We start from the raw sequence: 13,627 nt of genomic DNA on the forward strand, positions 1-13,627 counted from the left end.
TTATTGCTGTCTGTGAAAAACTTCTACCTTTACTTTTATTTGCGCATCTTGTAAGTGGTATTTGGAGACAAGGCTATCTTTAACTGAGTGGTCTGCCTCGATGCATGAATTCCTTCGCCCCTTTTAAAGCTATCATCCAATTCCGTGAATTTCATTGAATTAAACGGTATTAATTTCTGAGTAGATATGTCTACTCGGGTCTGTATTTGAAGCCTTCTAAATTGATTGTCAAGATCTTATCAGCTCTTTCAATGGATCTGGGAAAAGCCGAAGTCTAGGAACAAGCAGGTAAGTTTCGACTTATTCTGCTCATTAATAGCTGCTACGCCTCAGCTTCATCCTTTACCTGAGCTGCCTTCGGTGCCTTCTTAGAGCAGAGCCATCGCTATTTGCACATTCCTTTTCATTGCCTCCAACCAATGACAAGCTCACAACGACGCCGTCCCAATGCCTCTGACTAACCTAAGTGGCTGAGTTTCCCCAGATCCCGCCTTTCCGTCGTCAGTCTACTGTCACGCCACCGCCCCGTTTGCTTCATGGGATGGAGAGGGGACGGGCCAGCGAGGAGTTAATGAGGGGCGGGGCCATGCTAGCTGGGATCGCCCGGAAAGAAGCCTCGCAGATTCTTGGAGGCGGCGCACAGCCCGATTTAAATAGCTGGTCCCGGCGTCTCCCCTTCATTTTCGATCGACCCGTTGCCGCTTGATTCTTCGTGCAGCTATGCAAAGAGTAGCTATAGTCACCGGCGCCACCAGGTGAGAGCGGATCGCTGGGAGAAAGCCTGGGAAAGGGGAGATGTAATCTGTTTATGCAGTTAATTTGAAAAGATGTGCCGGTTCCATAAGAAAACGGTCCAGCAGGAGTAGCATGCTTAGATCCGGTGGCATAATGAACCCTGTGGGTAAGAGCATAGGATCGGTGGGAACTTGAAAATATTTTACTCTGTTGAATTGTGCCCAGGCTACGTTTTTTACATTCTTTTAATATTTAAATTTTTGTTGACTGACTTTTAAGAACAAGCTGCTTTATGCTCAACATCCTCTTGAAAGCTCGGTAAAGTGAAGGGGCTCTGCAGGACAGGGATAAATGAGGTGAAACAGAATTACATTGTATATGCCAGTATAATAAATTAAAGGATGCCTTGCTAGTTCAACTTAAGACTCGACTTTCGTTCTTGTCAACTAGCCTAATGTCTTTGCATCCCTTAACGAAAAGCCCTTTCATTTGTGGGAAGGCAAGGAAGAGGAATATCCTGTTCTAGCTGTCAGTTATGAAAAATAAGTGAAGCTTGATAAATAACTGGATCTTAAAAGAAGGGATCAGATAGTTGCAATTTTGTGAAGAAATATTAAAGTATCTGGGTGTTTTTCTACATGATAACTTTTTTAAAGTGGGTAAAAAGAAACTTAATATTGTAACTTGGAGTCCTCAAATTAAATAGAGTAACAAAAGATTTAAGGCCAGTAAAATGAAATATTTTTTCAAAGTGCATAACTCAATTATCATATTTGCCACCACCTAGACAACTAGTAAAACTAAGCGTTCAGAGGAAGGCTTCTCTTTCCCAGGATGCACTTAAAAGTCTCACTGAGATATCTTGGGGGGGGGGTACAGTACATTACCTGTAAAAGAAATCTATTCCTGCTTTAGAGGGCAATATTTTGGAGCCTTTGCAATTTTAGTTTTGAAATTAGGCAAGGCAGAATGATCGCAAGTTATTCTATAAATGCAGGCTACTTTGGAGAAGGGAAAAATTTCTGAGTGCAGGTATGAGTCAGAGTGAAGAAGGTCGCTTATCTTGGACTATTTGGATTTTAGCATCCTCCTTACCAAACTTTTTTTTTTTGCTTCTGGAATGACATAGCTATGTTTCTTGAATATTACTGGTGCTAATTGTCAGTGTAGATTCTCAATCATCCAGGTTATTAGGTTCACTTCTAAAGTTAAAACTGAAGAAGCTAATTGGGTAAGAAGGAAATGTTTTCAAAGAAAAAGCCAAGAAAGACCAATTGCCTTTTGGAAAAAGCTATTTTGGGACTATTGATGATAATATGCCCCACAACTAGTTCCTTTCTAACCCTAACAACTATGCTTGTTACACTATTGCATCTATCTATATTTCTAATAATATCCAGTTGTTTGGATAATGAACCAATAGTCTTCTATCAAATATATAATGGCAGATTAATCTTTTGTGCAAGTCTGGTGGATCTGTACTCAAAGAATCAGGTGATTCCTTATCAATAATTCACTGGTAGACAGACACTTTCTGTCCACCAGTGAAGACATGTTTCAGGGTCTGCTGGATCACTGTTTTTATTCTAGTGCAGTGATAGCGAACCTATGGCATGTGGGCCAGAGGTGGCACGCAGAGCCCTCTCTGTGGGTACACATGCCATCGCCAGCTGCTCTTCCGGGTTCTGTCATGCACATGCACACTGGACAGCTGGTCCGGTTTGCATACACACCAGTCAGCTGCTCTCTTCTGTCTGCACTGGCCAGCTAGTCTTTGCATAAAGACCAGCTGGCCGGCGCACATGCACACGCCTGAACCCAGAAAAGAGCAGCTTCACATGCGCACCAGAACCCAGAAGTGCAGCTGGACACCCCGTGCATGTGCACCGGCCAGCTGCTCTCTTCTGGGTTCCAGTGCTCTGGCACATGCTCCAGTTTTGGCACCCAGTGCCAAAAAGGTTAACCATCACTTTTCTAGTGTATCTCAGAACAATTAATTTATGAAACCTCTTTTAACATCTATAGGAAAATCACTAGTATTTATGGAATGCATACATTTACAGAGAGATACTAGGGAATATATTTTCTCAACTGTTGAATAATGAACTTCATGGAGCGTTGACAGTGATACTCTATGGCAGACTTTAACTGTATGTTGTTACTCTTGCAGTGGGATTGGTTCTGCGCTGTGTGAACGTCTGCTCCAGGAAGATGAAAACATCCATATTTGTTTAGCCTGCAGAAACATGGACAAAGCCAATGCCACCCGTGACAACCTATTATCTTCCTTCCCCCGTGCACATATCAGCATTGTTAAAATAGATGTTGGCAAGCTGGAATCTGTCCTACATGCAGCTCAAGAAATAAAGATGAGGTATGGGGAAGAGAAGGGCAATTAGTTGAGTAGCTAGAAGCAGTCTATTGGAAATAATTGTTCCTATGTGTAGCTCAGGAAGTTCTGTTCAATCAGTTCTCCAGGAAGGATTTCTAAGTTATACCCCTATTGCATATTTCTACAATAAGTTAATCTTGAATAATTTTTCAAGAAGTAGCACTAATCTTTTTTTTCAAAGCAGACCAAAACATTTGATAGCCGAAACAAGCCAGAGGAGCAGCCACAGAACAACAGTGAAAGGAGGCAATGGAACCTTGTACTATTTCTTCTGCAAACAACTGAGAACCTTTGTCTGGCAAAAAAGCAATAGAAAGATGGGAGAAAGGCATTGTGAGGGGGGGCATAGCTACAAAGCATGCTTTTTGCTAGTCTCTGCAGTGGCAATTACTTCTAAATGTACTTTTATGGTCTAGGCCTGTGGTGGCGAACCTATGGCATGCGTGTCTGAAGTGGCACATGGAGCCATGTCACCTGGCACATGTGTCGTCACCCGTTCCTCTTCTGGGTTTCTGGCGTGCATTTGCGCACGATGATCAGCTGGTCTTCGTGCGTGCAGCAGTGACCGAAACTGGAAGAGCTGGTCTTCCATTTTCTGGTGTGAGGATGCCCACCAGCCAGCTGATCGTCATGCGTGCATGCGCGCTAGTAACTGGAAGACTACCTGGCTGGCGCGCATGTGTGCACTGGAAACCAGAAGATCATTTTCCAGTGCGCACATGCCCCCTGGGCAGCTCCTCTTCCAAGTTGCAGCACAGATGAGCATGCGCTCACACACGCACATGCACGCTCCCTTTTCAGCACTCAGTGATGGAAAGGTTCGCCATCACTGGTCTAGGCTTTAGCTGTAGTTTGTTCTAATGTAAAATGACTGGTGTTGATTTTTCTCCTCTACACTGACCTAGAATGTTTTTCTTGTGCGGTATGAATGATGGAATATTGACAAATTGGTGCCATAAAATAACTGCAGAGTTATTAATCCAAGCTTTTCTTAATTGTATTGGACCAATAACAAAGATCATTGTTTTTATGTAGTATGTGAGTAAATCGATCATTTCGGTATCTTTCATAAATGTTGAAGTTCATACCCATCAATGTCAATAAGAACATCTAATGGTAAGGTATTATAAGAATCGTAGTCCCACTGCTTAATGACTAAATGTGGCATTGTACAGTTGGTAGAATCAAGTAGTAAAACTTTTCCTGGAGTCTTCCTCTTCAGATAGACAGACACACAGACACACAGACAGACACACACACACACACTGTTAAGAGAAGAAAAGTAATTTTCCTAAATGTGAATACACGGCAATTTTTGGGGGGGTCTTCCTGCTCACTGAGAGGTCATTGTAAGACTTCTGGTTTCTCCATGAAACAATTCACTTAGGCATAAACATGAACATTTAGCCCAGAACTACCTCTTGGAGGAAGATAGAGTGTTATTAATTATTACATATTGATATATTACATTTTTAGATTAATTGTGCATTTAAAGCCTTTCAAGTTAAATTACCTGGCTAAGTGGGTTTTTGTTTTTGGCAAGGCATTTTGTATCTGTTTCTTCTTGCAATAACCAGATGTTACCTTCATTGTATAGATTTCAGAGATTGGATTATCTCTTCTTGAATGCTGGGATCATGGTCAATCCACGTGTCAGTTTCTGGGCATTTTTACGTGGCCTCTTCTCCAGGTATGTTATATAAGCTGGGGTAATTGTTCTTTTTCTGCATAACTCTGAAAAATGCCTTGCCACCATTTCAAAGATATTTCCTTACCTAAACAGAGAAACAGAATGATCATAGATGTTTTAAAAAAATCAGTGGGAGTGACTTCCAAATTCCCATTACATTTCCTTGTGGGAAATGGACAGTGAGTGTCAAAAATGTTCCTTCCTCCCTCCCTCCCTCCCTCCCTCCCTCCCTCCCTCCCTCCCTCCCTCCCTCCCTCCCTCCCTCGCTCCCTTCCTTCCTTCCTTCCTTTTCTATAGCCACCCATCTCAGCTTACAATTTAAAATATGTAAGTATTGTAAAATAACCCTAACCCTAACCAAGCATCGCACAATGGGGTGAGCTCATGTCTTCGCCCTAGCTCCTGCCAACATAAGAGATAAATAGGTATCACTTTGGTGGGAAAGTAACAGCACTCTCTGACATCAAGCTGGCTACATAACTGCAGAAAAGTCTTTGGACAGCGTTGGCTCAATGTCCTTTAAAATGGAGGTGAGTACCACCTCCTAAAACTATGATTAGCAAAGTAAAATCCTCAGGGACTCCTTTATCTAATCCCCACCAGCCAACACTGGCTGATGGGACCTGCAGCATGCCCATTCTGCTAGATTGAGTTGGAGGGCAGAGGCTCTTAGAAAAAAAACAATCCCTTAGGTACCCCAAGACATGTAGGGCTTTAAAGGTGACAACCAGCCCCTTGAATTGCAGCCAGAAGCATATCAGTAACCAATGCAGTTATGTGTGCCATATAAAATGGAGGAATGGATACAATGGATATTCCAGTAAAGCAGGGGTGTCCAAACTTGGGAACTTTAAGACTTCTGGCTGGGGAAGTCTGGGAGTTGAAGTCCACAAGTCTTAAAGTTCCCAAGTTTGGACACCCCTGAAGTAAAGGGTAGCAAATAGATAAGTTAACCAAGGTCGGAGCCTGGCTTTACTCTTCACCCCTCTTTCCAAGATTTAAAATTACTTGCTACCTTTCACACCTTAGACATAAAGTTTGCTTACATGCTGGTGGCAGAAATTTAAAAGCCTTGGCTTTATAAAAGCCCAAGACTGCAATCTGTTTTGTTCTTCACATCACACACCCTGTGGCTTCCTTCTAATTTCATTTGTCAGGTTGACCATTGTTGCGGGATAAATCTGGCTGAAGTTTGTCACATTCAGTCCAAACTAGGGTTTGGACAAAGAGGCTTCAAAAAGAAAACAAACACTGCATCTATGTGCCAGTGCCAAATATTTTCAACCAAATTAGCCGTGCTTCAGGAAAAAGAACTGGGAGGCTTGGATCACATTAAAGTTGAAAAATATATAGAAGCACTGCTTTTTACATAAGTTTAAGAGAAAGTGGCCAGGATCAACCATTTATATTGTCAAACAGAACATAATAAAGTGCTCCTTTTCAACAACAATTTCAATAGAGGACGCTAGCCAATTGTATGCTACAGAAAAATGCTAGAACTCGTGGCTTGCTTTTTGTTATTTTCACTGAGGTCTTAGAGAACATCTAAAACTTTACTGGAGATTGCTGATGGTCAAATTTAAGAATTCTAGAGTTCTATGGTTTCAAGCTAAGGATTCTGTCAATTCTCACAGTAACAGAAAAATCGGACGTCTATACAAATGCTTAATGGCAAGGAAATGATATTTTTGATAATAATTAAAGGTTCCAGTCCTTCCCTTGGTAAAATTAAATGTAATGTCTTATCTTCTTTTCAGAAAAGTATTTCGAATGCTCACCACAGCAGAGGGACTGATGACCCAGCAGGACAGGGTCAATGCAGAGGGCCTGCAGGAAGTCTTTGCAACCAACTTCTTTGGACATTTTGTATTGGTAGGGAAATTTTGAGCAAATGCATGTATGCCTTGTAGTTTTGACTTCTGAAAATAGGCATGTCATCATAGCATTGATATTGTAAAGCTGCTATGTTTCCCAGTTCAATAGGCTTGAAATCTTACAAAACCTTTTTACTTTACTGTTTACTTTCAGATCCGGCAGCTGGAGCCTCTGCTCTGCTGCCTTGAAAATCCTTCCCAGCTCATCTGGACTTCTTCAATCAGCGCCCATAAGTCCAACTTTAGCCTTGATGACATCCAACACAAGCAGGGCAAAGAGTCCTACAGTTCCTCTAAGTACTGCACTGACCTTACAAGTGTGGCTTTAAACAACCATTTCAACAAGCAGGTGAGGCTCAGCTCTTTTGGTTTTCAGGGGACTGCAGCAGAAACATCAAAGAACAAGTATGCTGTCCAGGTGGCTGGAAAGATACACTTCAAAGTTTGTAAATAATGCATAGCTGAGATTTCTAAAGCTTCAGAGACAGAGAAAGGGCAGCTTTATAGATTTCAATATCTTCTAAATTGACCTTCATAGCAAGTAATGGAATCAAGTAAGGCAGGGGTGTCAAACTTGCGTCGTCATGGCAGCGTCACGTGACGTATCAGGACTTTTTTCCCCCTTCACTAAATCAGATGCAAGGGGGGGCAGCATGTGAAGCATCCAGGCTGTGGGTTTGACAACCCTGATGTAAGGTATTGTAAATAAATTACCAAATGTGCTTATTTCAGATAAAGATACATTTCAGATAAAAATATATATTGATGCAGATTTAGAAGTTGCCATTGTTCTGACTGATTATTCAAGAAATAATTTACCTATATATTACATTGTCACTATCAAAGTGGAACATAGCCTTAACCTCTCCCATCCTGTCGTTTCTTCTACCTTTTGTCCTTCTGACTGCCATTTTTCCCTATATGGCCCAGGTGCCTGATTTAGAGAGAAGACAAACGAAAGGGCTGAGATTCAAGATTTGGGAGGCAACTGGCACGTTAAAGCCAGGCTACCATGTAGAAAAACAGCAAACATTCTCCTGACTACTTTGAACTCCATCATGTGATCTCTGGTTGCTGTAGATGCCCTAATCTTAAGAGATGGGGTTTGCTTTTGAGATAAAAGTTGCACCCAGTTTATTCTCTGCTTGTGCCATTATGCAGTTTAGGTTGTAATATTTAAATGACTTGTCTCTTAAATTTCAAAGATATAATTTTGAAAGACCCACTAGGACATGGGGAGAATTGTCTCATTTGGCCAACAACAACCAACTTCATTGCCAAAAGATCCCTAAGCCTGGAGAACAATTTCACTCTACAGAGGCCCCTTTCTATTGGCCTCAAGGCCAAATACCACAGTTTTAGTCCTCTGCTGTTTATATTCATAGAACGCAGAAGAGACCATTTTGGAAAAAGAAGCTTAGAAAAAACATTTATTTTCTTTTTTGAGTATGTATCAGTCAAGAGACATAGCTGAGCATGACTCTATGTGTAGTGTGATTATATGTTATATGATGAACTTTTCTCCACCTCCCATCACTCCCCTCTCTCCTTTTTCCTCAACTAGGGTTTATTTTCAAGTGTCATGTGTCCAGGTGTTGTAATGACCAATATGACATATGAAATGTTGTCCCCTCTTTTCTGGAAGCTGCTTTTCCCTTTATTGTGGCTGGTAAGTGCCTTTTGAAGCATTATTGTACCACAGATGTAAACTTGAGGGAGAAAAGGGTTGATTCCGTTTCATAAAGAATCGTAGGAAAAACTGAATTTGTACCTCAGGATTCAGCATAATGTGAAAAATACAAAATTGTCCTGAAAGTATCTCTTACTTTGTTACACAGGGATAAACCACTTCATACCTGTAGGTGCCAGTGTGTTCCTAAACACCAGTGCCCAACAGATTCTCTGCCCATTTGACTTTATAAAGGAATTCTTTGCAAAGCTATTAAATAGAAGCTGGCATATTTCCAAAGGAGCCACTTGTCCTTAGAATCATATTTATTAGCACGTCTACCTTTCTGCTTACCTTCCGATAAACTGTTGTTTTGCTATGGCTGTGTCCATTGTAGCAAGGTTCCTATGGTGACTATTTTGTGAATACATCCACTGTATGATGTTAAAGTTCAAGGTTCTTACCTCAGTAAGGTTGCCCATCCATTGTATCCTGTAGTACCCACAGTGCAAATCCTATTTGAGAATTTTCTGACAGGAATATTGCAATGGCTAATATTCAGTGAAATTGTAAAACTGATTCATTTGAAACAGATTTTTTTTAGTTCAATGTGTTTTCATGGGGGAAGCGAAAGCTAACTTTTTGCTTGTTTTGCTCTACCAGCTACGCCTGTGCACCCCTACATACACCCTGACACCGTACAACGGAGCAGAAGCACAGGTATAATACTCTTAGATATATCACATGGCTCAGAGCGGCCACACATCCATTTGGTTCTATCCTATCCTATATAGATCGCATGACTCAAGGCTGATAGCTATTTTATTGTGGTATAAGGCAAAACTCTTGTGGGCTTGATCTTCTATCCATGCTTGCCTAGCACATTCCTTTTAATGAAAAAAAATAGGCAGTAAAAATAGGCAAGTAGTCTATAGAAACAGTGTATGACAGGTACAAGATTTCTTTCCCTCACAGATGAGGGCGGCAGACTGATCTTGTAGAGTTAGAAATTGGAAGCAGAACTCAGCAGTGACCAGGAGAGATGGCTTTGCTTCTATGCACTCTGAAATCAGCCAGGTTCTCTTAAAACCTGAGCAATGTTTCCATCTCTTTTAACATATCGGTATTACTTGTGCTCTGGGCTGACCTGCTTATTATCTCCTTTAGGTGTTTCTCTCCTCCTGCCATCCCTTAGATAGATCCCCCTGTTCCTTGTTTTCTGTGAAGAGGCTCCCAGTGCTTGAGATGTTAAGTGTTCTCAGCACTGTCATGGAGTGTCTTGGAATAAGAAATGTTTGGGTTCCCTTCTAGATTTGGTTGTTTAAGCAGAAGCCAGAGTTGCTGGATCCCCTGGTGAAATATCACAGCTGTACTAACATTTTGGGGAAAAATTATAGTGACAGCCGCAAGGTAAGTCAATTCTTTTGAGGAAGTGATACAATAAGCACTCGTTATGTAGGGTGCTGTGCAATACATTTCTAGACAGTTCTGCAACCAGGCAGTGTAAATTAGGGTTCCCATCGAGGATTGCCAGAAAATCCTTTCCAGCACATCTTATAAACAGTCACATAGGCAACTGTTAATGAATCAGGAATTTTAGAAATTGGAGAGAGATTTCTGCCTAAGCCATACTCATTGCAATAATCCCATCTATCCCAATTTTCTTATGTTAGAGCCTAGGCACATACAGATAGTCCTCGAGTTATGATAGGACACTTAGCAGCAGTTCAAACATGACAGATACCCAAAAAGTACTTATCACCCAGTCCCGAAGTTACGTATGTTGCAGCACCTTTGTGGTCATTTGCCTTTATGACTGGATCGGGACTGACTGCAGAGATGCTGCAACATATCTCCCCCCCCCTCACCTATTTCCCCGCATCCTGTCCCAGTTCATCATAGGCACTGAGCCTGCAAGTTATATATACTACTGCCCATCCTCCCATCACTGATTGCTCACTTATCTTTCCAGAGCTCAGGATGTTGGGGTAGGAAAAGAGGAGAAACCACTCCATTATGGAGCCAAGCAGTAGAAAAGCAGAGTCTTTCTGAGATTTGGGTGTTATTAGCAAAACTATTCCCTTGCTACATGCTTCCTGCAAATGCACATTACCATATATTGCCTCTTTTTCCCAGTGAATGCAATCTCTTCCCGTGCATTCTCCCTTTCCTCCCTGCAAATGCATTCTACCCACCCTGCCTGCAGAAAAAGGGAGGGTCATAGCAAGAGAAGAGGTTGCACTTGCTGGGAGAAAGAGGCAGCATGTGGATGTGTGAGGGAGAGTGATAGCAAGGGGAGGGGGCTTGCTGCTGTTTTGCTGGGAGAAAGAGGCAGCATGGGACCATGGGACCATGTGTGTTTGCTGGAAGAGAGAGGCAGCATGTAGCAAGGAAAAAGTTTTGACAAAAACAAAGAGCTTTGGCAGCGTCTCAGAAAAAGCTGCTTTTCTGCCATGTGGCCCAGTAATGGAACAGCTTGTCCTCCTTTCCTACCCCGACATCCTGAGCTCTGGAGATCTTCGAAAGGTTTGTGAGTGATTGATCAGTGGTGGGTGCAAGGGCTGGGTACAGAGGAGGCCGAAGTGAAGCGGGACATGAGATATCTCAGTGGGAGAAGGCATTGGGAGGCCAGAGGCAGGTGGTCTTGTTCCTGCACTCCCCCCCCCCCCAATCATCTTCCCCACCCTTGATTCACCCCATGCTCACTTAACAACCCATGCATTTGACCCATGCACTTGTTTAACAAATGCACTGAGGAGAGCTGGAGTGGAGGCTCATTCACTTAACATGAATCACTTAATGTCCTCCTGACTTCTGACTTTAATGTGCAATTACAGTCGTAACTCAAGGACCACTTGTACACATTTTGTCATTCTAAATATTATATGTGAGTTGATTTTACTAATAACCACTTTGTCGAGACGTGCCAGACAGATGTGGGAGCAGGATTCTTTAGGCATATCCCAAACTGGATCTTAGCATTTTGAGTTTGTCTCTCCTCGTTCCAGTCTAGTTTCTGGGATTTTTCTATTCACACCTCTTTGGGAGAGGTTCAACTACTATAGCATGCAGGATCTCATTTAATCTTCTTGCCCTTCAGCTTTTCTGACATTGGATTTGCATTGCACATACTTTCAGCTTTAATTTGGCAACTACGTGGAGAGAAAGATCTTGCATAAGAGACAGAAACTGAGCTAACACTTTAACTCTCCCCACCCTTTATTTATTTATTTTATTTATTAAATGTATATGCATATTTAATTATTACCACTTTCTTTGATTTCCAGATGGATATTAATGAAGACATAGCAGAAAAACTGTACAAGAAGCTGTTGGAATTAGAAAAGCAAGTTTTAGGGAGCAACAATCACCCAGATAAAAAATAGCAAGACAGCTCTTCACAGGAAAATGTTTCTTCCACTTGGAACACTCTTTGTTATTATTGTTTGCCTTTGCAAACCAGATTTTCCTAGTGGACTGCTGTGGAGGATTGTATGACTAGAGTATGGACAGCCACTTGTCTGAAATGGTATAGGGTGTCCTGCTTGAACAGGAGGTTGGACCAACTCCATTTGTCAACTCTCAAAGCAATTTTAGCTGAAGCCATATTCTCTTTTTCTTACTTGCCATACATATGGGGGGAGGGGGACCAATGTACTTTGAAATGTTTTCTAGTGTGCCAACGGTGATAGGCTCATGGGAACCAAGGTCATCTCAGTGAGCGCTCATAACAGCCAGAGGGAGCAACTGAGAAGCCTGCCGCCTACCTGGTTGATCAAAATGATCTATGACACAGTGGGGTGGGGAATAGCTATTTTTAATTCTACCAAACCACAGGAAATATTAGAGTTGGATTTATACCTGAAGGTGCTGATATGTACCTAATAAAGGAAATCTTTGAAAAAAGCTACAGTTCTGAATTGATTGGGATCATTATTCGGAAGCATGACACCAATCTGATTGATTGATCGACATTGCTTCTCCTCCCAAAGGTATTTTCTAATGAATATTTTTGGCCAACACTCTAATGGTGATGCTTTTTCATTCAACATATGGCACCCCTAGTTGGGATCTCAAATAACCCTGCCTTGGGGCTCCAAGTACTTTGGCTAGGCCCCCCAAACACTGTCCTGGTATTAAATTGTATGAGAGAAAATCCAAGCCTCCCTTTCGGGGAGGCCAAATCTGTGGTGGGGGTGGGGGTGTTGATCCCATAGCTGAACTTCTCATCTTGACTTTGTTTTAACTTTTCCCCTCACTCTATGTATACCCTCACACTATGGCATCCTTTCTGTTTTTCAAAAGATTGTATAATCAAGGTAGTGGTGTTGAACATTTCTGTATCTAAAAATGCTCACATGATTATTTTTACATTAAAATTGTTCTTTTCTCTAACAAGATAGTGTTCCTTTCAACAAGTCATTCTATCTGCCCCCAATGGCAGAGCTAGATTTCTCACCACATAACTCAAGGTCCAAGGAAACACTAGCTTCAGCTTTTGTTTTAATTTCTACTATGAAAAAAACTAAGAATATTTACCGAGTATGTGGCTGGAATGAAGATCTTTGTCTTTTTGTTGGCAGACCTCTTGGAGTATGTTCCAATTTTGCAAATGGAATTTATTTCTGAATAACCATGTATGTGGTTGACATTATTTTGCTGTTGAGATACAACTTATTTTGGAATAAGTTGTATCTCAACAGCAAAATGATCTTAAAGTCTGACATCCTAGTTTTTTTACATCACTGTTTTTATTTGAAATACATTTTTCTTCTAATGATTGCAGGCAAGTTACAGTACAATCTTATTTATGTCTATACAGAAGTCATTGTAGCTTGAGCGAGTCTCTGATAAATATTAAGGATTTATTGAGGAAGATCCGAGCAACTTGGTACTTTCTATGGATCCTGGATACCAATACTCCTCAATTCCAGTCAAGAAAGCCAGTGGCAAGAGAATTAGGTCAAAGCACTGTAAAGAGTACCAGATTATCATACCTGTTTAAAAATGCCCCCTGCCAAAACAATCTACCAAATGTGTAATAACTGCAATGCATCAGCAAAGATAATCTTGCCAAGGTTTGCAAAGGCCCAAAAGTTCTCTTCTTTAGATTTCTGAAAACTTAAGGCACAAAAGATCCTTGGGAAGCCTAAAGTGTCTTTAGGATATATTTATTTAAATAGAGTTTGCAAATCAAATATGTTATTGGAGTATTTCTAAGTGGTTCCCCACCCAATCTTTGACCAGGTACAGAGTTTCTTGGTTTC

General features: G+C 41.4%; 1 protein-coding gene across 1 annotated transcript; it reads left to right on the forward strand.

Moving 5' to 3' along the window:
* Window positions 1-572: 572 nt before the first annotated feature.
* HSD17B7 (hydroxysteroid 17-beta dehydrogenase 7) lies at window positions 573-12,915 on the forward strand. The gene is made up of 9 exons (XM_081946034.1): window positions 573-755; window positions 2,906-3,109; window positions 4,725-4,817; window positions 6,575-6,689; window positions 6,846-7,040; window positions 8,256-8,360; window positions 9,024-9,080; window positions 9,672-9,770; window positions 11,648-12,915. Exons 1-9 carry the CDS (start codon window positions 721-723, stop codon window positions 11,744-11,746), a joined length of 1,002 nt encoding a protein of 333 aa, XP_081802160.1. The 5' UTR covers window positions 573-720; the 3' UTR covers window positions 11,747-12,915.
* Window positions 12,916-13,627: the final 712 nt, after the last annotated feature.

Source organism: Natrix helvetica, assembly GCF_964273705.1.
Source record: "Natrix helvetica genome assembly, chromosome: 3".
NCBI classification, from domain to species: domain Eukaryota; kingdom Metazoa; phylum Chordata; class Lepidosauria; order Squamata; family Natricidae; genus Natrix; species Natrix helvetica.

What these genes read in the sequence shown, in the direction of transcription:
- HSD17B7 (XM_081946034.1), top strand. Translation starts at nt 721, where the DNA reads ATGCAAAGAGTAGCTATAGTCACCGGCGCCACCAG. An exon ending in GCTCAAGAAATAAAGATGAG is followed by an intron (nt 3,110 to 4,724) that starts GTATGGGGAAGA and finishes TTCATTGTATAG; the next exon opens with ATTTCAGAGATTGGATTATC. An exon ending in ACAACCATTTCAACAAGCAG is followed by an intron (nt 7,041 to 8,255) that starts GTGAGGCTCAGC and finishes TTCCTCAACTAG; the next exon opens with GGTTTATTTTCAAGTGTCAT.